Here is a 25,738-nt window from a genome sequence, read left to right as displayed (position 1 = left end):
CAGGCATTCATGCACCTCGGTCTCTCCTATTCTCGGTCTGTAGCACATAATAGTCTAGTCTCCTGTGGGCTGTAATCCTTTGGTCTAATATTGGTTGTTGGTTTTGGTATGTAGGTGTATCGTGGCTGATAAACAGGAGGGAAGAACAGATAATCTGGTGGTCCTTTCTAGGCTTAAACTCTATGACTTTCTGGGCCATCATAAAATAATGCTCGACATAGCCCTATCATCTGTAGAATGCTCACAATTCATTAGTCTCAACTAGTCCTACTTGTGGGAGTAAGTTCACAGATTTCTGGAGTTAAGGATTTGAAATGCAGAAAATAAATCTTGTTCTTGTCATGTTCCATACAGCAATTTCCAACCTCTGTGACACTGTCTTATGTAACATCTCCTGGAGAATAGAAAGGATTCAAGAAAGTGCTGCCTAAATATAATAATGCTCATATGGCTAAGACATAAACACTGGAAACAGCTGACTCAAGTAACATGAATCATATAGTGATTAAAAGCCCTCATAACTTCTTTTTAATTGAGCAATAAATCACAATAGACTGTGCGAAAGTGCTGATTTATGTACGCAGTACATAAAATGAGACAAGGCAGAATACGCATCTGATTATACAAGAAGATCTCTATTCATTCACATTTCATTAATGCATAAAAATCCACTTCTCTTTAGTTTCTTGACCTGTGGTTACACCCTACAACACATTTATCTATAATATAAACCAATATCTAGCTATCTAACAGTGAATTAGCGTGGATTAACCTAATTTGTCCTCTTCAAACATGTGACTCTTTAATTGTAAACTTTTATATTAAAAATAAAAGACCATCTAGGGACTGAACTCTGTTTGGCAAAATAGTAACTGCCTCTGCTAAGAAGTAAAAGCCAAAAGAGATTAATCTCACAATACATTTAAGCAATAAGACACAACAGGTGATTTATGTTGGATGATGATGATTATCCAGCAGAACAGTTCAGGTTAGGTTACAAGTCTAAAGAACCACTGAGTCAAATGTTACCCTTCACTTCATCCAAACTGTATGGGAATAAATGAGTGCAACCGATGCAGAGATGCCATGACTGCTTTTTCTAGTGCAAATGCTGAAATATCAGCTATGGGAGGGCTCGGAAGAAGTTCTGCATTCCACTGCAATTTAGGGGTGGATTTCACTTCCCCATCTTCTCCAATTCACACCCTCACAGAAGCCAAGTACCTGGAATCTTTGCAACTGGAGTGGATTTCATCTATATAGAAGGATCTATGCATTTAATCAACATCTTTGACACAGGAAAGACATTTGTCAATCCCTCAAAAAGCTGTAACTGGGCTTGCAGCTCCAAAAGCATAATGCAGTTCTCTGTCTAGCAGCCTGTTAAGGCTGATGATCCTGATACTGTCATTGGAAAAGATGTCAGAGTTGAATATTCAGATGCTATCTTAACTGTGCATGCTTAGTTGATGGCAAGTGAGGAACAATCTATACAGTCACATGATGAGATATCAAGATATGGAAAGCGTTCAATTTCACTTTATTGTATGCTGCAGTCTTGGGAAAGGAAATCTAAAGAACAACACAGAAGGAGAATAATACTGTGTAATAAATGGATAAGACAAAGCAAACTAAACAAGCATGAGTAGATTAATTTTTGGGTAATGAACACAATAAATCTGTGTAAGATAAAAGTATTAAAGGTATTAATTAGTACTAATGTACAGAGAATACAACAGCAACATTATCTACTTGAAATGACAAAACTGTAATTTTAATGTTGACAATGGAAGTAATTCAGATGCTGTACATGGGTGTATACCTGACTTTTTAGTAAAAGTTCTAAGTGTTGGGTATTTGACTTAGCATAATTTATTTCTTCATATTCATTCTCATTATTTTGGACTAGTACAACTTAATTTCATATATATATTCACAGATTGTTAACAACTGCCTATCAGAAAGTCCTGAGCTACATTGTTAGGACAGATAGAACACAGACAGAACTTCTCTGCTCTGGAGAAGAGAGAGGAGAGAGAGATGTAGCCGTTGGGAGGGACAAGAATGATGGCCACTGGTGAAGATGGGGAAGGTGATGGTGATGAGGAAGATAATGGCTAACATTTCAGGTTGTTCTGCAGGGGATGTTGTGAGTATGGATGTTCAGATGTACTTTCTGTGTTATCTCTATCTATCTTACTGAGTTACAGTGTGTGTGACTTTGCTAAATGTATTAATAAATTATTTATTTGTAAATAAATGAGTTCCTACAGTGTGAGTGTTGCACCTGTGACATTGGGGTTCCCAACTATATAATAATTTTAATAATACTGGGCCTGATCTTGGGACAAGAACCTGTCAACCCTCAAAGTGATAACTGGGAATAGATCAGGCTACAAGCCCCTTAATTTGAAGGATCCTCCAATTAAGGCAATTTACGAGAAACGGTGAACATAAAATATCTGAGTGTGTGTTTACCTTGATTAATATAGAAAATATTAGAACAGTTTAGCTCTTAAAATGGTTTAATCCATGTACATGGATATGTGTATGTGTCTATGTATATGGAGTATTTCTGCTAGTTTTGCTAATATCATTAAAGATGGGAAGAAGTACCACAGGGCAGAACTTAAATTGGAGATTTCAAAGCAGTAGAGGGAATTTAGCCACACGTCTTCCATTAAAATGAATTGAAAAGATATGATTAAGTCTCTTGCATTGTTATAGCAAATCTCAGCCCAAGTACTAACACACATATCTACAATACAAAAATTGCAAAAACTAGGTTTATTTAGCATGGAAAGGAGAAAAGCTGGAGAGACCTTAACTGAGGTTTTCAAATGAATAAAAGGCTGAATGAACACTTATGAGTTTCCCCTTTTATAAGAAGGGGATGGTTAGCAAATTTGGAATAAGTAAAAGGAAATACCAATACTACAGTACGCGTGGGCCAGTTTTAAAAGTCAGTCTTTTTCTACAATTACCACTTACCGGCACATGATATCCCACAGTCTTCCTCTGTGCATGGGACAGAAGATAAATGTGATAGCTCAGATCTTTGTGTGTACCATGTGACTTTTTAATTGTGTTGCATTTTTAATAGTCACCACTGTACAATTAACTAGAAGCAATCGATGCTACAGTCAAAAACCTAGACTTTTTAGAAAAAGGTTGGATAGTTTCCTGACTTCTTGGATAGCAGTAGTTGTGCAAGCTTAGTGCAATAACTCAAATTTTTCAGGGTAATTCCTGATCGCCTGCAGGGGCCTACTTCTTCACACTTGTCTCTTACTTACACACACACTCATATGCCCACATACAACATTACACAATTGACTATGTTCATCATGGAGCAGATCCTTGGCGGGTGTAAATTGTCATCATTCCACTGAAGTGAATGGAGCTACTAACAATTGACATCAGCTCACCAGTTGAGGATTTGTCACGTTTGTTTGTTACGTCTTTCTCTGAAGCCTCTGGATATCAGACTAGATTGTATAATAATTGAACCTGACAAGGTAAATCATACTGCATGTTCATATTCTATATATATTATATATAGAAGTCATTCCTTAAGAGATACCGTATGTCATATTTGAGTCCAGAAGTCTTGCAAGGAACATTTAAGAGACTAAACAAAGAACCACAACGTGGTATTACAGACTACTACAAAAATTACCTTTTAATTATACTGAGACTTCTTACACAGTAAAATCTCAAGTCACAGTGGGAGGACTTATTCAGGTATCCTGTAATGTGGAAAAGTTTCCTGAGAACATTATTTTGTTCAGACTGTTTTATCCTTCCTGACATTATAAATGGCATTAGGTTTAAAAAGGTATAGTTTAAGGTCAGTTGTCATTTCTGTTAAATGCCTAGTTTGTCAGAAGTTTATTAATTTGCCATTTAAATTTAAATTTCATAGGAGTCAAAGTTACCTTGCTGTAGAGATGGTTTATTTTTCCTTTAAAATATTGATCAGATTGATTACATTGTTTTGTAGCATAGACTGGATAATAAAATAGATGTTTGAGGAGGGTTTATTAATAGTTGATGCTTTCTTGATCAACAGTGTAATTTTAAAAATCTTCCCTAGCTACAATGCTCTTTCTGATATAGGTGTGAGGAGGTCATTCAGTGACCTGTACATAAAATAATTATCCTGCTGTATTATAAAGAAATGGGACTATTCCTGTGAGTAAGGATATAATCTAATGTAGAAAAAGCTTCATTACAGGGTAACATACCCATGTTTTTTCTGTATTGTACAAATGTAGAAAATCTTATATAGGCAGTGTAATTAAAAGCCATGCTTTGTAATATAGAGGAATATTCACTTTAAACAAAAATATGTCATAGGAATTTATTTCTCACTGTAGATTGGCACGTTTAACCAAAATTACTCCCTCTTCCTCACAGCTTGCATTCTTCCCCCATAAAAAAAGACACTGCATTTTGAATACTGCAACTTTGAACTGAGCAACATTCAGCTCTACAATGATACTACACTGGCTCATTTGAATTGCTGCAGGGTCCACTGAACCAATAGACTAGAATGTCAATAGGAACTTTAAATACCCTTGTATCTACACTGTATTTTGCCAAAGGAACAAATAGAATGGGTCAAACTCTTACTTATTAACCAATGGTGAAATGTGTCCAAGGGCAGAGATGACGCAAATGGCCCTGAATGCAGCAGCATTCCAGTAGTTCTCCTGAATGAAAGGATTGTGTGATATTGTTACCACAGAGAGAACACTCATATCATAGATCCTGGCTTCCTCAACTGGCTCAGTAATGGCAGGGTTACATGCGACCTCAGCATGCCCTGAGATCCCTCATACTAACTTCTTGCTGGTTTCTGAAGTTAGCATCTGAGGAGCAGCCGGTATAACTACTGCTCCATTGTTTCTGAACAGCATCCATTTCATCCATGGTGGTTTATCTGACAATGTGAATGGGAGAACATAACATAAGCCTAATCATGGTATAAAGATGTGTTCTTTCTGACTTAACTTGCTCTCCTTGTTTTGTATTCTCATGAGCAAAAGTCTGGTGAGAATAAGTCTTGAAGTCAGTGAAACTTTCTCCACCAATATAGGAAAGCATGAATCATACCCATTCCAAAGATAACTTAGTGGTTCAAAAAAAAACCACCGAAGACCGGATAAAGTCAAAACAAAGATTTTTACCTAAATAAAATAATGTAACAATATTTAAAAAATTGACAATGGAAAGGAATAATGGTATTGTCAAAAAAACAAAGTCCTGAGACTCAGGAGACCTTGGGAACAACACATGCCTTAGTTTCCTCAGCTATAAAGTAGGGATAATATTTATCTGCCTCTCAGTACGGTTCTAAAGCTTATTTCATTTATATTGGGGAAAAAATTGGATTCCTTGGATGGAAGGTGTTACAGAATTGCAAAGAATTATAATTAATTTCTGTTAGGTGCTGGTTGACTTAGAATATGGTCCAAAGGAATTGACACATCCCTATTTTGTAGCCATTACAACACAAGCATGGTTACACTGTCAATAAGAGAATCTTTATAATTTTTTTTGTTCTTTTACATAAAACTATATGAGAAAGTAAAGACAAAGACAAAAAAATCCTACAATCTTAAATTAAATTTACCAAAGCAAAGGACTTCATATATTTTCTCTCTCTTTGGCTCACCCTATTTCTAGATAATGCTATCACATCTGTTATAACATATACAGAAAAGGTTAACCATGGTCCTCAGAGTTATGTATCACCAATTTAGAATACAACAGGGTGACTTAAGGACAAATTGGCATCTTTAACTGTGCATGTTCTTGCTTTTGTCCAAATCATAATTGGACTCACGTGATTTTAACTGTGACATAATATTTACCTTTCAGAATGAGTATGACTGTTTGTTCTCCAGAATGCAGAGACAAGGGGCATTGAATATTACACTGAAAAGACTTTGCAAAGAAGCATTAGAAAACTTTTTAAAGGAATGAACAGGGAAAAAAAAGACTAAATCTGCTGCCAAGGAATAACTAAGGCATCAATCCTATTATGCTCCTTTGCTCCTAATACAAATACAAGCAAGAGTAAGTTCAGCCTCAGTCTTAGCCATTGTCACACTGATTTATGACACGCAGTCTTGCAACATGACATACTGTCCACAAGAGATTTGGCAGAAACCAAACTTCTTTCCTTAAAAATACTGCCCAAACTAATTTAACTTCAGTTCCTGAGGTAAAATGAGAATACCTTGTCTATTGGGCAATGTGACCTTCTATGGCTGCCTTTCCATTTAGTGGCATTTCAGAATAAAAAATCTCAGTACATTTCCTACTCTGCTACTATATTTTCTAGTGCATGGTCATAAAAGATATAGGTTTTTTCCCCTCAAAAAAGCCAACACAGAATTTCAATCAGAAGATGCCATTACTGGCACATTTTCAATCCTACATAGAGAGAATTAAATACACAACTTCCTTTTACAATAACAAAAACTCTTGGAATGCACATTTAATTAAAGACTTTATAGGGATTTTAATAGATGGAGGAATGCAGTCTGGTCAACAGGGCAAGAGGTTGCCAGTTAGTACCTTTAGGTTCTATTCCTGGCTCGTCTACTGGTTCCCTGTGTAACACTGGGCCAGTCTGTGCCTCTATCTAGTCCTTTGCAAGGTGAAGATAGTAATTACTGTGAGGTAGATGAGTGTTATGAGACATAACTAAGGTTTGTAAAGCCCTTCAGATGCTCAGATAAAAGGCACCACAGAGCATGAAAGTTAACAGGTATAATTATAGGGAAGAATGAAAAAACTGCATAGAGTATAAAGTGAAACAGTGTACTTTCCAAGAAATTGCTGAGCTGGGCAATTTTTGCATGGAAAATTAGTTCTCATGAATGAAAATGGGCCTATGCAATACCCCTGTTCAATAGAAAACTGTTAGACTCCCTGCTTTGAGAAAAGGTGAAAGTAAACCTACACCAAGAACTTTGTACCATCCCATCAGATTCACCAGTTTCCAAGCAGACTGCAAAATTATGAAAATCAAGTCATAAGTAAAAACGCAATATCCTTGGTGGGAACAAGCTGAAGTATCTTTATATCCTTGGAGCCTTCCATTTAAAAATAGCTATTGAAGTTGAATGCAGAATTTGTGGCTGCTGGAAGTTAAAGCGCCTTACACGGACCATTGTCCAGACTTATCCAATAGAGGATAAGTCTGTAGTCTTCATGGAAACTGGCGAATCTGATGGGGTGGTACAAGGTTCTTGATGTAGGTTTGCTTTCACATTTTCAAAAGGCAGGGAGTCTAACCAGCAGCCTACAAAGGTCAGGCTTTGCTTTCTTTCTCCACTCAGGGAGTGGATGGTTATCCTGATGGAAAATATATTGTATTCACTTCAAAAACTCATTTTAGTTTTAGTAAAAAAAAGTCTGTATGGAATACAGGATTTTTCGGGGTTTTTTGCCACTGAGAATTTTTTCCACAGAGCTATACAAGAAAACACACAAATCGTTTTTTCTATATTATTAAAAATGACTAAAATTGGAAAAAAAATACTATCTGTACTATAGTTCTATCTTTTTACTTTGGAAATAAGAGAAAAACATCTCTTTTTCTATAGGAGAAATTGAGGTTAAGAGCAGGATTTAGGTATCTGAAACTGAATTTGACATGAGGAAAATCAAAGAAAGTACAACAGCAGAGCCAGCAGGGAAAAAACACAAGGTTTCTTTCCCCAGTTAAGCAAAGACAGAACTTGCAGTTTTCATTTCTCCCATCTCAACAAGGTTCTCAGTATAGCGATCAATATCAATATCAATGATGGTTCTTTTACTTACTGGTCAGCAGTGTTCTGCATTCCATATATACTACATATAGTAGATAAAAGAAGCATATAAATAACTGCACAAGTTTATTGTTATTGATACAATAGTCTATGATAGAGCACAGAAATGACTCCATAGAACTCCTGTCCAATAAAAATGTAAGATCCACCTAATTATGCCATTGGAAAGGAGTCGGGGAAGGGTGCAACCAGCAGAATTCTGGTTTACTTTTCTGTTAGAGCAGAACTGATTGCAGAAGCCAAGCCAGGCAGGCTGTACTGCACTGAGTGCTTTACTACAGGTATTCTTGACATAGTTAAAGACCCTAATCATGCACTTACCTGAAAAAAAGAGTAAGCCTGAAACTGACCCCAGTTGCATGGAACACAATCAAAATTAAAAGCATAAACATGAAATATATCTACTAGTCACAATCAACCAGTGGACAGATAGATACATGCAAGAGGTTTTAACCCAGGTCCTGCAAATAAGGATTTGTATACAGGATGATGGCAGAAAAAGAGGAAAATGTTGCAGTGCTATCTGTCTGCTTCTCAAATCCTTCATTGTGCATGAATGCCATTGTTCCCTGAGAATGCCTGATTATACGTAAGTATGCACCTTGTTCCATATGTTGACCTGAGATAAGACATGACATCTTGCTCCATTATAGTTACAGTTCTTACAATACCAGTTATATATCAAAGGGACTTCTGCAGTGGGAGCAGGATTGCAGACAGTAGTACGCAGTAATGTCTATTATTTAAGGTTGCTCATTCCTTTGTCTCTTAGAGGTTGCTTTCAGAAACTGATAATTTTGGAATACTTTCATCTTTTGGGATGAAACAATGTATTTGTTGTTAGCCCAAAAACATTTTTTTCTAAAGTTTGAGTTAAAACAGTTCTATCATTTTCTAGAATGACAAGAGGATATAAAAATTCAAGCAGCCTTAACTTTGGCATATTCAAACTTCTGAGCGCTCTACTTCAAAACTAACATTTTCTTCATGGGTTTTTTTTTTGGTATAGGATATATTTCAGAAGACGCATATCTGTTGTAAAGTATAAGTAGTTGTTCTTCTCATATTCTAATGTATCCACTGTCCTCTCTGGAGTGAACCCTTAAAAATGTCAGTGGTCCCTTCCAACCCTGATATTCTATGATTCTATGATTTAAAAAAAATAAAGCAGTAAATCTAAATTTCAGCTACCAAAATATTTTCGTACTATATTTCGATCTAGTAAGACTACCAATTCCTGTAAAGAATATGTAGTTAAATATACACAAGCGGTATTAAAGAATGCAGGAAATAGTTATTTGTTCTCAGCAGGGAAAATTAACTTGCCAACAATATATTTCTGAGCAATCAACGAAGAGATGATCCTTAGAATTCATGAGTCTTTAAAATAAGATGAATTTTTGTAGTAATCCCCAAAATGTATAAAAATATTCAAGTTATATACCCCCTCTAGTTTGTATTTAACCTTCCATCATGTAGAATTAAATATTGAACAGCTTAGCAGCTGCATGCTGTGTAGCATATTTAAATAAGGGTCCAAAACGTTAAAATGTAAATGCTCTGCAATTTCTAACATGCACAGCGTGGCAGAGAATATCTGGCAACTAACCTCATAATCAAATCATCTGTTTAGAAACAATTAGTATTGAACTTTTACATGCTGTGTCCATTTAGTGTTGAAGGTATTGCAAAAACAATTTTTAGCACTTTGGGTCCTAACACCAAAGTGATACAGTATATTGCATGTGTTTGGTGTTAAAACACTGGCTGTACATTTATTTAAAATGCCACAATTAATCTACAGATTTCACAGGGAAATATGTAGAGCAATTTAAGAGATAAGATGCATCGATCAAATGTTTAGATTAGAATACCTCACACACATAGCCACAAGGATTTTGTTTTTTAATCTAAGATGTATTAGAAAGGAACACAAAATCATAGCAGAAATCCACGAGGATCTGAATCATTCCACCGAATCTGTAATTCTCAGTTGGTTCCATGAATGAGAGGCAGAGACTTATCACAGCAGAATTAATTCTATTAATTCTGAATTAGTTTATTATATGTATTAGAGAATTAGTTTACTGTGAGAAAGGGCTCCAGACTTTGAAAAAATAAACAACTATGGAGCATACAGATGGTTAGAAGTTATGGCAAAGACTAACGGCCAATACAATGAGCTGCTGAATGCTTCCTGTAAGGTGCAGTGTCTCCTTGGGTCCTACAAGATTTAGTGGTACCCAGTAACTTGAAGTGGCACAAAACATGTCATAGGATCAAATGCTAAAATCCCTCCCTCTCCCCTAAAACTTTTTGGAACACCAAGGTTCTCCTGCAAACTCCAATGGGAAATCTGAGCCGAGAGTCCTGGTCAAAATATTTTGAAATAAAATCAGAGGAATATCAAGCAGGAGGAGGAAGGTGATATCACCTCTCTATAAAGTATTAGTGACACCATTACTGGATTTTTACATCAGTTCTGGTGTGTACACTTTTAAAATGATGTTGAAAAATTGGAAGATACTCAAGAAAGAGATACAAGAACCTTGTATTTAGTATGGTATGAAAAACATTCCTTATAATAAGAGAGTTAAGAAGCTTAATATATTTAGGTTATTGAAGAAAAAGTTAAGAGGCAAAATGGTCAAAGTCTATCAATAACTGTTATCAGATACTAGATGGCTCTTTAAACTAGCAGACAAAGGCATAACAGGATCTCAGGGCTAGAAGTAGAAGCTAAAAAAACTGGTCTCTAAAAATAATTGTAAATGAGGAATCATCATCCAATGGGGGTGTTCCTACTGGGGTCGAACAGGAAATTGTTCTGGCCCAATACTATTCAATATCTTTATCGGTGATCTGAAAAACAATATAAAACCATTGCTGGTAAAGTTTGCATATGATAAAAAATTGGTAGAGTGGTAAATAATTATGTCAGGTCAGTCCTACAGAGGGACCTGGATTGGTTGGTAAACAGGCCTCACTTGAACAACATACCTTTTTACACAGCTAAATGTAATCTAGGAACAGAAAATGTAGATCAGATTTATGGAAACTGTATAGAACTGACTGGAAAATTTTTCAACTTGTTTTTTGGTCAAAATTTTCTGATTAATCAAAATGGAAACTTTCTATGGAGAAATGTCAATTTCAATTTAATTATGATAAAACCAAGCAGGTTTCCTGCCAACTTACCTAGCCAGCTCCTTAGCAACCCATATGGTTCTAAGGTTCTCGGCAGCCTGGGCTCCCATTCCATTCCCCAGAGAATTTTGGTATTTTGGAATATCTGAATTAAACCAAATTTTGAAAAGCGAAAAACCTCCGCAAAATGAATTACAGTTCTCTGCCCCGCTCTAGGACTTGATTTTGAAAAGCAATGACTCAGAAGAGGACTTGGTGGATAATCAACTGAACATGAGCACCCAGTGTGATGCTGTGGCTAAGACAGTTGTGATCCTTGGATGTATAAACAGGAGAATATTGAATAGAAGTGCATGGCATCAGAGAGATCATTACTGCAATATTTCTTATAGTTCTTGTGTCCACACTTCAAAAATGATGTTGGCAAATTGGAGAGTTTGGAAAAGGGTTACAAGAATGATTTAATGATTAAAAATGTTTAACCTATATACCTAATGTAAAAGAAGGGTTAAGAGTTGTCTTGATCACAGTGAAAATTTATACCTGGGGAGAAAATGTCTGTGTGTAGAGGCCTCTTTAATTTAGCAGACATAGGCATAACAAGAGCCAATGACTGGAAACTGAAGTTTGACAAATCTAGATTAGACCACTGGAGTAACTTTCTTAGGGATGAGATGGCTTCTTCAGCTTTTACAGTCATTAAATCAAGATTAGAGGTTAAATCCTGGCTCCATTGTCAATGGCCAAACTCCCAATGACTTCAATGGGACCAGGATTTCATCCTCAATGTGTTTCTAAAAGATATGCTCTAGCTCACCGCAAGTTATTTGACTTGATGCAGGAATTACTGGGTGAAGTTCTAGAGCTGGTATTATAAATAAGGTCAAACTAAATGATCACAATGGTCCCTTCTGCCCTTAAAATTTGTGAATGTATGAAATCCAAATGGTATTTCCTAACCATCAGTTGGAAAATACAAATCCTATTGTGGGACTAGTCATGATCATCACAGATAGCAATCTAACCTCATGCCACCTTACAGGTGTGCATATTATCCAAATGAAAGCTAGAGAATTCGATGCAGTTCTACTGACATCAGGACCTTCCCTTCATAGATCTATTCCAATGCACAGAGAAGTCAGTGGGAGTCTTTCTAGTGAATCCAATGGGCTTTAGATCACGTCTCAGATGCCTAGATAAGGAGGCAAAATACTCAATCCCATTTAGCTCACTAACAGTCATGTTTCTTGGCAAGGATTATATACCAGTGAATCCCCAAAAGTCAATAATTCTCAACTTTTGACTGGTTTCAGAGTAGCAGCCGTGTTAGTCTGTATTCGCAAAAAGAAAAGGAGTACTTGTGGCACCTTAGAGACTAACAAATTTATTAGAGCATAAGCTTTCGTGAGCTACAGCAGCTGTAGCTCACGAAAGCTTATGCTCTAATAAATTTGTTAGTCTCTAAGGTGCCACAAGTACTCCTTTTCTTTTTGCAACTTTTGACTGTCTCTTTCCTTTAATTCCGTCTAAAAGGGATTTGAAATTAGATAATCGAATAGGCAAGGGACAGGGAAAACTTTATAAAAATATATTTATTTTTAATAGACATCATCTACTGTGTCTGTGGGTGAGAAGAGTTCATATCCTTTCATTATTAAAGGAGCTTATTGTCGCTGTATGAGTTACTGTAGGATAACATTTGCTTCTTTGGTGATCTGCCTGCTCTGTAAGTGAAAGCACTGAGATATGGATATAATGAATCTTACGTGCATTCTCATATTATATTTCCTGGGACCCTACCGCTACAGTTAGACTGCCACCTTTGTATGGGTGTATAAAAAGCAATTAAAAGATTTAAAAGGTTGTCTATATCTAGAAGGAGAAAAGGATAAATTGTGAATAATAGTAAGCCACTTCTGAATCCAGGCTTTCAAAACTGTCGCACAGAATACAGTTACTGCAGCCACAGTTGCAATTTAAATGAGTGGTTCCTCTAACTGTGGGACCTGCAGGGTATTAGATAAAGAAAGACCTAAACAAATAACATTATTGCAAAGTTCCATATAATATATGTGTTTTTGTCCCTTTGCCAATTAATTTTGACAGACTGAACCTACTGAGATATGAGAGTAGGAAAAACTTTGAATAATGCTTGATCAATTTGATTTAGGGTAGAAGTGTGTAAAATCAATCAAAATAGTTATAAAAGACTATTAGTCTTGGTTTTCACATATAACATTATTTAGGTAGTTGTTTCTAAAATGTTGAAGTTTTTTTAGGGTAATAATTCAGTTGTGGTATTTTTTTTTTCCTGTAAAGCCATTCTTGGACATTAAACATATGCAGATTAACAGTAAAGGGCATTTCCATACATTACAGCTTTAATCAATACTGTATTTATTTTAAGAACACTCATGAAACAGTCATGAGTGAGGTGAAGGTTTGCGTACACCTTCCATTCACTTCAATGGGAGCTACTGAATGCAACTTTGGCCCAAAGTGAGGTTACAAAGATGACTTTCAGAGTGAAAAATGAAGACAATGAAATCCTGTGAACCTGATTTACAATTAAAATGAATTTAAACTCTTATATTTAAAAGATAAATCTTGGTCTTATAACAAATGAGTAAATAGCAATTTGCTGGTGCAATATATGTAGTTAGATTGTATTTAGATTGTAAGCTCTTTGGGACAGGGACTGTCATTTTGTTCTGTGTTTGTACAGCGATCAGCACAATGGGGTCCTGGTCCGCAATGGGGCACCTAGGTTCTGCCGCTATACAAATAATAAACAACAACAGTGGCAGTTGGGGCAGAATCTAAGTAACATGGAAATTGGGATACCCCAGACAAATGGCCTAGGGATGCTATTACAGGGCCTGAATATGGACAGGAGTAATGGATGTGCTTTGTCACTCTTCCCCACCCATACAGGTTTATGGTCCATTGTATATGAACTCTGTATAGATCCGCCATGCCTCTGCTAGACACACATCTAACTCCTTGTGCAGACATGTGCCAGGATGTGCTGCTCCTGCTGTTTAGAGAGGTACAGAGTCCAAATCATAGGATCTGAATTTGTGTTGGATATGATGGGCTCAAGAGTGTGAAATTCCAGGGAATAATGTCAAGTATTGTATTTGACAGTACACAATTATAGTAAACTAAAGGACAGCAAAGGCACCTCTTATAAGAGATTTGTATTAACCTTACGTTCTTAATTAGGTTGCTGCCTCCAGGGGTGAAACAGAGTAAAGGTGAACATTTACAAATTCCTGACATGAAAATTAAGGGAGAATTTATATTGATACTGAATGATTTTGTTGTGATTCTCTTTGGAAACAAATAAAAAATAAGAGATGTATTAGTTATATATTATGATGTCAGCTTTAATAGACAATATCCTTTCACTGTATTAAATTACCACATTATCTGAAGAAACGCTTTCCCCCTAATTTTCCATCCGAAATAGTTTAGTGTTATATTTACATGCATTAGTGCACATTCCTGAAAATTATCTTGTAATTGTCTCATAGTAACTTTACAGTACCTTTAAAAATAAATAGTAATAGTTTGCACAATTCTAACCAGTAAGATTTAATTAGCAAAAAAATGTTATCTTTTGAAATACTTAAAAACAATTAAAGAAGACCAAGTTTTTAAATCATCATAGAATCATAGAATCATAGAATATCAGGGTTGGAAGGGACCCCAGAAGGTCATCTAGTCCAACCCCCTGCTCAAAGCAGGACCAAGTCCCAGTTAAATCATCCCAGCCAGGGCTTTGTCAAGCCTGACCTTAAAAACCTCTAAGGAAGGAGATTCTACCACCTCCCTAGGTAACGCATTCCAGTGTTTCACCACCCTCTTAGTGAAAAAGTTTTTCCTAATATCCAATCTAAACCTCCCCCATTGCAACTTGAGACCATTACTCCTCGTTCTGTCATCTGCTACCATTGAGAACAGTCTAGAGCCATCCTCTTTGAAACCCCCTTTCAGGTAGTTGAAAGCAGCTATCAAATCCCCCCTCATTCTTCTCTTCTGCAGACTAAACAATCCCAGCTCCCTCAGCCTCTCCTCATAAGTCATGTGCTCTAGACCCCTAATCATTTTCGTTGCCCTTCGTTGTACTCTTTCCAATTTATCCACATCCTTCCTGTAGTGTGGGGCCCAAAACTGGACACAGTACTCCAGATGAGGCCTCACCAGTGTCGAATAGAGGGGAACGATCACGTCCCTCGATCTGCTTGCTATGCCCCTACTTATACATCCCAAAATGCCATTGGCCTTCTTGGCAACAAGGGCACACTGCTGACTCATATCCAGCTTCTCGTCCACTGTCACCCCTAGGTCCTTTTCCGCAGAACTGCTGCCGAGCCATTCGGTCCCTAGTCTGTAGCGGTGCATTGGATTCTTCCATCCTAAGTGCAGGACCCTGCACTTATCCTTATTGAACCTCATTAGATTTCTTTTGGCCCAATCCTCCAATTTGTCTAGGTCCTTCTGTATCCTATTCCTCCCCTCCCCTTGACTCCATCAAGTCAGACATGATCAAAACCATTAAATTAAGGTCAAAACTTAAGGCATGGAAGATTTTTTATCATACTTTGGAGTTTTTCTGAGAAGCATATCAAAATGAAATTTGAGGAGCTACCTCAGTAACTACTTTATTGAAACCACAAACTCTATCCACAAGTTATTTGGTTGAGAATAGTACTTATTTATCAGCTCCTTATAGTACATTGACCAAAGCAAAGATATTTGATAATATTTTATTGGCTACTTGATACACCTCACCTGATTCTTCAGATCCAGTGTTGGGCATGGACGACCTCCATTGTAAGGCTTTTCTTTAAGCCACTTGGATCGAATTTTCATTCCAGTTCCACAAGAAGAACTGCAAGTGGCCCAACTAGACCAGTCACTTAGTTTGCAATCAAATGGACAAGGAATTACACAAGATTCTTCAATGTATCCTAAAACAAAAATTCAGGAAGGACATCTTAGTCAAAGCAATATGATATAAACTGTATCTTTATTTTCTTCACAAACTTTTCAGAGTAATGTAAGTAATAGTTTGAGAATCATCTAACTAGAAATACTCTATAGGACTAACTAGAAATGTTCTATAGGACAGAAGAAAGTGAGAAGATATTATAAAAGTGTCACAAATATTGAGGGGAGAATTACAGATAAATCCAGTTAACAATAACAGTTGTTACACTGGTATCAAGAGAAGAATCAGTGTATGCTGAAGATACCTTTCTTGACACTCAATTATGGCAGTGTTGGCTAGAGCTAACAGTGGCTAGGATTTATTTTAAAAAAATGAACAATCTCGTGGAAGACTTGATAAACTTGAATAATACTGAACTTAAGAAGAGAGTTACCCTAAAAATAAATAACTACTGGAAGTAACCGCTAGGTGGCAGTTGCGTACCCTATAAGAAGTTGCACAAAAATAAGTTAACTCTAGGGGACTGCGTGTGCACCCTTGATCTAAACGTACATAGTGTTCTCTGTCTTTGGTCACTGGGATGGAACTAGCTGCCCACATATGTTCTTGCTCATTTTACTGCAAATTGTATTCTTCCTCTACTTTTATTCATCTGTTTTCATCTCTGTGGATGTTATTTTGGTTTAAACATGAGATTTTGTATGGGGGAGGGGACCACAAGAGAATGGAACTGGCCACAACAGTACACCACTGGCTGCAGGATCAGCCACTGTAACAGAAGGCCCACGCATGCTAACAGCAGAGAATGTAGTGATGGAAATGGTGACGCAAACAGCTGAATGACACCTCTGCTCTATCTCTGAGCCTTTGTTTTCCATACTTTCCCTTTCCCTTTAGTGTTTTCATCCTGCCTATCCCCTCTGCACATTCTTTGCACTATACAATACTGGATTTTCTTACTTTACTGATTGTGCTAGTGCTAATTTAATGTGGTCCTATTGGAGGCATCCCTGGTCAATAACAGAGACCAAGACAGACAAATGGTCATGGAAACAGCTCATTTGTCCATTCAGGGACAAGTCTCTGTGCTCTAGGGGGGGAAAGGGACTGCCAATTATTGCAGAGGGATGCAAGAGAGTAAGTTCCTTGCACCTCCCTGTCTTGCCTATATCTGGAACAGCCAGGCACAATCTGATCTTAAGGAAATATTCATCTCCCAAAATAACTTTATTATAAGGTACTAGAAAAACAATCCACTTGTCTGTCTAATCTGAATCCTATGGAGCTAGCATGACACCAGCTGAAATACTATCTACACTGTGAGCCAAAATGTACAAGCCAGAACCAATATCTGCCATTCTGTAAGTCTGGAGAAGATGGAAATAAACACACAGGTCACCCTTAGGAGGTGCCTTTTAGCCACTATCAGTGGCAAGGAAACACTAATGACACAGAGCTGCACAAACTCTGTACTGATGTGGGAGAAACAGCTCATATGAGACACAATAGTGTAAACGTCAACGGTCTCTGTTTTAAATGGATTTTATATTGAAGTTGCAAAGCAAACTTTCTGCTTTGAGATGGAAAAAACAAGTTGTGAACTCTCACACAGTAAAGGCCAGGAACAACTTTACCTAGTTAACCAGTACCTTCATTCTTGTTTCTGAAAGAACTAGGCTGACAGCTGTTACGAGATCGATTTGAATGTATTTTGAGAACTAGAGAAAGGATGTGTGTGAGAACAGTGGGTGAATGATTTATTAGGCAATTAATTATTTTTATGGATTGTTGAAGTCTACAACAGCTGCTGAGGCCATTTTATATAATTTGGCTATTAATTCCAGAGGTGTAGGCAGGACAACTTCCCCAAGACTTGCCTCTTTTTTTTTTCACCCTTTTGATGTTTTTGAGGCCCACATAATCTGTGATTACAGCAATAGACAGTTGAAGGAAAGTGCTGGTTAAAGGGGAATTTTCAAAGCTAACCACAGGCTAGAGCTTCATGACTTTGAGGAGACTGGATCAGGTTGTCAGGGTCAGAGATGTGTTTTCTGCCTAATTTGTTCAGGGACCTCTTGTGAGAGATAACTTGAGGTGGGGCAAGCTGGAATCACAGCTATGAAGACCAAAGTGAATGCAGAAGGTTGTATGCTCTTTTGTGTATTCCCCTTTGGAGTCTGACAGCTCCTGGAACACAGAACTGAGCCTATAGGTGTCCTCCCCCAATACTACAGCAACCATGGCTCCAGAACCTCCAGATATAATTTCCCAGCCTGCTTAGGGTCCGGGTTGGGGACATAATAGCCTGGAAACTCCTAGAAAAGCCAATGAGGTGCTTTGGATAGAGTGATTTATAAAGACCCTTTGCTGGGCCAATGAGGAACCAGGACTGTACAGTCCCTCAGTGGGAGGGAACAGGCTTTCTCAGAGACAAAGGGAATAGTTTTGTTTCATTTTTGGATTGTTTGAGTTTCTATATGGGAGAGGAGCTGCACAGCCTTGGCTCCTACTACCTACACAAAGTGGGACTTCAAACTATTGTGAGATCTAGCATGTGATTGGGGAGTGCCAATTGTGGACTCTAGTGATAAATGGTGGCAGAGAACCAACCCAGTTCTGGCTACCTAGAGCCAGCTGAGACCTCCACATAGTCCCTGAGGGCATCACCTGTGACGGTCTGGTTCTTCCTGAGAGGTCTTTCACTATTCTGTGTAGTTGCTTGAAGTCTCCAATTTGTGCTGTTGCTTCTGCCACAATAGCCTTCTCTTTGAACCCAGGGATTTCTATCTTGCCTGCATCTCTTCTGTATTTCTTTGTCCTTCTCTCTATATCTTACATCTGCCTCTGAAAGTGTTGCCAGTGTCTTGCATTGTTCCTTTTTTGCTTTGAGATCTCTCCTTTCACTAATCACTGCTCAGGATCCAGATGTAATCCAGGCATCTTTCTTCTGCCCTCTTTGTTGGCCCACTACTTCCTCCACTAAAGCGACTAGAGTCTTCTTCCAGACTTTCATCAGCCTGGACATGTAAAACACTGGAAAGGCTGCTAAATGGCAGTCTGGAATCTATCTGCTTTTCTTTGTCCTGGAACTGCTCTATTGCTACAATAATATTCTTTTTGTCTAACTTTGGGATCTTTTTAAATCTGAGATGTAACGTTGTAACTAAAAGATGACTCTGACATCTCTCAAAGGAGATGCCAATCTCTTTGTTCTCACATAATCTATCTGGTTGTCAGTCACTTCTGGTGATCTCCCTGGGACCTTGTGAATCCTCTTGTACTGGAAGAGACTTAGCAACCTGGACAGGTTCCCTTTGGTTCTCACACTAACCATGCACTCCTCAGCAGCCCTCCCCTCTTCACTCCTTATGAGGTACCTGATTTAAGTTTCTACCTGCACTTACATACTGAGTTTTTATTAATCTCAGATTCTGCCTTCCTCAGAAGGGAGCTTTTCAGAATTAGAATTCTTGTTTCTGCTTTCTGGTTGGCATAAAGCAATTATATTATTAATATCACAATTAATATCATACATTAGCACTCTAACCCCGGAATCACCCTCTCTTTCCTGGTCAGAAAATGGAAAAAAGTTTCATAGATTTTTCTTCTTTTTTTAATAAAAATGTTTTTCAGTGGAAATATTCCACTCAGATATAGTAGTGTAAAGCCAATGCATACAGCAAATATTGTATTCAAAGGATCTCATCATAGACTTGGTTATGCCTGAGTTTTTAACAAGAAGGATGTCCCCATTTAACATCAGGGTGACAGTCACAGCAGTTGAAGGCTAGAGGTAGCCTTTCTCCAAAAGTCCTGTATGACAGGGTAGCTGGATCCTGTGGATAGACTAAGCCAGCTCCCCTGAATCGGAGCAGGTGAGCCCAATCCAACTAATTAAAGAGGGCTGAGCTACACCTGGGCAGCTGGAGGGAGGAAGGACTAAGACAGGCTGAGCCCTGGAGAGGGAAATCCACACTATTTTAGTTTGTTATAGCCTGATCTATAGCTTTATATTTGCTTGTGTTGAGCGGCCTTTTCATTTATTATTCCAAAGCCATCTGAATTAGTCGTCGTTTTTCATCATTTGCTACTTGCTACTCTTTCACTTTTGGTGTTAGTGGCAGATTTTGAGATCTTTGGATTTTGCATGCCCTTTATTCTTATATTATATAAACAATATAGGGGTTAAAATGGACCCCTGGGATATCTCACTACTATTATTGTACCAACTAAAGAGGCTGCCATTCAAAGAAATTTACAATGAATTATGAAAAGAAAAAAGAAACTTTGCCAGTGATAGATTTTTGTAAATCACATTTTAGGCAGAACTGGAGCTCTTTTAAAATGATGTGAAATATCAATTTTATTGGCTGTGTGACAGCCCAGGTAATTAATTTTCAATAGAAACAAAAAGTGTTTTGTTTCAAAGTAGGAATAACCAGAAAGATTATCAACTGATCTGTGGATGCAAAATGGACTAAGACTTTAAACAGTATTTACAAGTACGAGGTCTAGAAAAAGACCAATATTTATAATAGAAAGAGCTATCATGACATTAGAGAGGAGTAGGGAATATGAATATAACAAATAAAACTGAAGAAATCAATGGTATTTCTTCCAATACATCTAAATTGGGATCCTTCACCAGACTTCTGAACTACAAAGGCTTCCTAGTGTTGAAAGTCCAATTTATTCTATTTTGCTTTCAGTGATAAACTGATAATCCCTCCCCACAGATACTATGTATAAATCCTGATGGCAGTACCAGTAGAATAATGCCAAAGCAGAACCAATTCTCAAGACTGAGCAATATTTCACCATCAAAGGAAGCAGAATGACAATTTTCTTTTCCTGCTCTTGTCCTTGCAGACAGTTACTATTTGCTTTGTTAACCACTTACAGGTTCATATGCTGAGGTCCCTATGTTCAGAGATCGCAGTGGATACACATTTCTTCACAAAAATCTATATGTGATAAACAGCTATCCTCAGAGGGGCTTAAAAGTATAAAGACTTGTTTATGGGTGTCCATTTATCGGAATTCAGTGAATAAAATGTTTCTAGCCAGATGGCTCCCAAATGTCTCCAGCCCCAAATGAATAAGCCAGCTTTTGCTGGCCTGGTTGACCACTAGACCAGCTTCTCTAGGAGAATTGTGGAAGCTAGTTAGTCTCTCCTGTGTGTTACCTAGCACTCTGTGTTCTTGGGGAACCAGGCCACAGTACTCTGCCTGTCTGACTCACAAAAGACCTCCCCACACCAGCCTCTTCTTGAGCCAAATCTGCATCAGAAGCAATGGAAGGAACAAAAAGCAATGGAAAGGCAGTGGGAGATGCACCTAAACCACTGGGATAAGGATGACAGGATTAAGAAAACACCCCTAGCCTCATTTGCATCAAAGATGGGACAAGGAGGCAGCTCTATCAGCATATAGAATGGAGAACAGAGATTCCAAGGCAAGAACTGCACAGAACTCTGGGACCAGAAAAGCAGGGAAGCACTGCATGATGGGGGATTTCTGCCCCAGATGTTAATGAACCCATGCCTGCATACACCCAACTCAATAGTTATCAGACCAATTCTAGTAATAAATCCTTTATTGGTATCCAAAACAGTGAAGCTCCCTAATTACTTTGTGAGCTCCCTCCAAGCAACACTGCCCAAAGCCAGGAATGATCAGCTCCCATGGTCTAGCCTGAACAAAACAACTTTGGTATACTCCCTTGTTTACACATAAACAAATCTAGTATTCTCCCTTAAACTATTGTTCTTTCTCTATAAAAACCCCTACCTACGCTCAAGTAAGCGTTCTGATGCCTGGATCTAAAATCTGCATCAGTTCTATTGGGACTTCATCTTCTCCTGACTGATCATGGTGGGGGAATCTGCCTGTCTCCAGCACTCCGGACCCTCAGCTACCACCACCACCTGGGATCCCCGATCAGTTCAAGCTTCACAGAGTGGTGAGAACCCAGCTCTCTCTGTCTCTAAGTATAGCCTTCTGACCCTGACTTTTGTGATCAGTTATAGTTTTCTAAACCTGACTTTTATAATCAAGTTAATTAGATTTAATATTATAACTGTTTTGTTTGTTTGGCTCCTCTATGGTTATTACCTGACAATAAATAACCTTACATGATTAAGCTGGTAGCTTACCTCTCCCCCCCCCCCCCACCACCACCCCCGTAGATGTTTGTTTGGTTTCCTCATTTGCTCTGCAGCAACTCTCCTCGTACCTAAGCTAAAAGATCCCTGCAGTGCCCAAAAATCCTGTGGGGTTTGTTCATCAAGTCAGTTACTACCAGAACAATTGTAACATGAAAGTGGGGATAGAGATGTGCTGAACCTGGGACATATGAGGGTGGCAGCTTGGATGTGCTACATGACATTTTGATTAAAAAACTAGAAACACATAAAATTAACATGATACATCTTAAATGGATTAAAAGCTGGCTAACTGATAAGTCTCAAAATGTAATTGTAAACGGGTAATCATGATCGAATGGGTATCTCTAGTGGGGTCCCATAAGGATTGGTTCTTGGCCCTACACTATTTAACATTTTTATTGATGACTTGGGGAAAAAAACATAAAATAATCACTTAAAAAGCTCACAAATGACACAAATAACAAAGCAGATGGGTCACTAACACAGAATAAATTGGATCACTTGGTAAACTGGGTGCAAGTAAACAATATGCCTTTTAATATGGCTTAATGAAAATATATCCCTCTAGGAACAAAGAATGTAGGACATATTTACAGGATGGGAGACTCTATCTTGGGAAGCAGTGACTCTGAAAAAGATTTAGGGATCATGGTGGATAATCAGCTGACCAGGAGCTCCCTGCGTGACACTGTGGCTACAAGGACGAATGCATCCTTGGATGTATAAACAGAGTAGGAGTGGAGAGGTTATTTTACTTCTGTATTTTGCACTAATGTGACCCCTGCTGGAGTACTGTGTCCAGTTCTGATGTCACAATTCAAGAAGGATGTTGATAAATTGGAGGGTCTTTAGAGAAGAGCCACAAGAATGATTTAATAGTGACAGACACTAGAGGATCAATCTATTTAGTTTAACAAAGAGAAGGGATGATTTGGTTACAGAGTATAGGTACAATTCTCAGGTTTCAGAGTAGCAGCCGTGTTAGTCTGTATTCACAAAAAGAAAAGGAGTATTTGTGGCACCTTAGAGACCAACAAATTTATTTGAGCATAAGCTTTCGTGAGCTACAGCTCACTTCATCGGATGCATTTGGTGGAAAATACAGTGGGGAGATTTATATACACATCCATTGTTTCATGTTCTCTGTGTTTTATCATACACACTGTAAGGAGAGTGATCACTTAAGATGAGCCATCACCAGCAGCAGGGTGGGGAAAGGAGGAAAACCTTTCATGGTGACAAGCAAGGTAGGCCATTTCCAGCAGTTAACAAGAACATCTGAGGAACAGTGGGGTGTGGGGGAGAAATACCATGGGGAAATAGTTTTACTTTGTGTAATGACTCATCCATTCCCAGTCTCTATTCAAGCCTAAATTAATTGTATCCAGTTTGCAAATTAATTCCAATTCAGCAGTCTCTGCTACACAATAGCAGATTTAAAGGTAGCCATCCTGCAGCAAAAAAAACTTCAGGACCAGACTTCAAAGAGAAACTGCTGAGCTTCAGTTCATTTGAAAATTTGACACCATCAGTTTAGGATTAAACAAAGTCTGTGAATGGCTAGCCAACTACAAAAGCAGTTGTTCCTCCCTTGGTGTTTACACCTCAACTGCTAGAAGAGGGCCTCATCCTCCCTGATTGAACTAACCTCGTTATCCCTAGCCTGATTCTTGCTTGCATATTTATACCTGCCTCTGGAAATTTCCACTACATGCATCTGACGAAGTGGGTATTCACCCACGAAGGCTCATGCTCCTATACGTCTGTTAGTCAATAAGGTGCCACAGGACTCTTTGCCGCTTTTAAAGCTAAGAAATTAGCTCCATGAGCTGACAGTAAGAATAGGCTGTTATCCTTGATGAGAACTAATCACTATGGGGAAATGAGATCCAAACTTGTTACTATTGTACCAGTGTATTTTATAATGCTAAACCAATAGAGCAAACGGAATTGGGCTTAGTGTCTTTAAATTGATAATAATGTAACGGTAAGTTAACTCAAAGGACTTTGTTATAGATGTGATATTACAATTGAATAAGTGTTTATATCCTTTGCAGCATGTAATGATTTATGGTGGCATATGCATCATTACTCTGCTAGTTTGGAGATTTAAGAGATAATATAATATCCAAACTTTGCATAAATAAATAAATAAATAAATATTTCACTCAGTTCAAATATTGAATCACCTTGACTAATTTACTCTAGCTTTCTTTTCTGAACAGAAAAGGTATATTCCTTCATATCTGTAGCACACTGATTATAGATTCTAAACAGACCAGAGAATACTTAATTTTTAAAAAAGACAGTAAGTTTAACTCATCATTATAATTATAGAAATTTATCCAAAAGTTGCTTTTATTCTTCAATTTTAGAGCCTTTATAAGCCCTAAAGCAGCAGTTTTCTTGGTGCTGATTTTGCATTATGTTTTTTCTTCTTTAAAAGAAATTCAAGCTGACATTTGGTTGAAATGTTAATATTAGTAGGTTCTACAATGAATTTTCTTCTTTGATACTGACCTCTACATTTATTAAGTCAAAATATATTTTAAAGTAACAGAAACAAACATACATTTCAACCTGAGGTCTGGGAATTCTGAACTCTTGCTGTGTTGGCCAGATAACACAGTACAAACAGAACAGTCTGGTACTGTATATCACACAATGATCGGAAACCCTGACACTCTCCAAGAACAAAAAGAAAAGGAGTACTTGTGGCACCTTAGAGACTAACAAATTTATTTGAGCATAAGCTTTCGTGAGCTACAGCTCACTTCATCGGATGCATCCGATGAAGTGAGCTGTAGCTCACGAAAGCTTATGCTCTAATAAATTTGTTAGTCTCTAAGGTGCCACAAGTACTCCTTTTCTTTTTGCGAATACAGACTAACATGGCTGCTACTCTGAAACAAGAACAAAATGATACTCTCAGAGAGAAGTGTCAAGTTTTATAATTTCTGTATCTTTTGCAGACATGGTTAATGATGCATATCCATACTTAAGGCCAAATTTGTACCGGTGTGTACACAAACACTGTACTTGTATGAAATTCAGATTAGTCAGGATCCCCACTGAAAACCTGTTCCTTAAGAATCTTTTAGCCTCATGGACCTTCAGGTCTTGCTCCTTGGGCAGCTTCCCAACAGTTTGCTGATGATGCAGGATAGTCCTTAGCCTTTCTAGCAGCCACCCCCTTCTGCCTGGACTGAGCCTCTTATCCCACTGCTGCTGGTTAATCTATTAGCCTCAGCTGAGCAGGTAGCTATTCTGTCCCTTGACCACTTAGTGGCTATGGCAGAGTGGGGTTTATACAGCTCATCATAACTGCCTATGGCTAACAACAGAAATGAAGATTACTGATAAGGGCGGGATCCTCAAAGTCGGTGAATGTTCAAGCACAGGAAAACAAATTTTCAGGCAAGCAAAACAGCATCCATTTTCACAGGCATGAACATCTGCCAATGCAGAGGGTCATTCTTAGGAATGTAGCAAAAAGTATACAATATCAACAAAGAAGGAAAGCCATGATATTAAGAAAAAAAGAAAAGGAGTACTTGTGGCACCTTAGAGACTAACAAATTTATTTGAGCATAAGCTTTCGTGAGCTACAGCTCACTTCA

The 25,738-nt window shown here is 37.9% G+C and overlaps 1 protein-coding gene across 1 annotated transcript in view; it reads right to left on the bottom strand.

The window, feature by feature from the left end:
• Positions 1-25,738, bottom strand: part of THSD7B (thrombospondin type 1 domain containing 7B) — a 516,892-nt gene that overhangs the window by 116,117 nt on the left and 375,037 nt on the right. The window contains exon 15 of the mRNA XM_038422837.2: positions 15,792-15,970. Coding sequence (XP_038278765.1) covers positions 15,792-15,970 — 179 coding nt within the window. The remainder of the gene's footprint in view (positions 1-15,791; positions 15,971-25,738) is intronic.

This window comes from Dermochelys coriacea, chromosome 11 (genome assembly GCF_009764565.3).
Source record: "Dermochelys coriacea isolate rDerCor1 chromosome 11, rDerCor1.pri.v4, whole genome shotgun sequence".
In the NCBI taxonomy this organism is placed as follows: domain Eukaryota; kingdom Metazoa; phylum Chordata; order Testudines; family Dermochelyidae; genus Dermochelys; species Dermochelys coriacea.
This window is presented reverse-complemented; position numbering and strand designations above follow the sequence as displayed.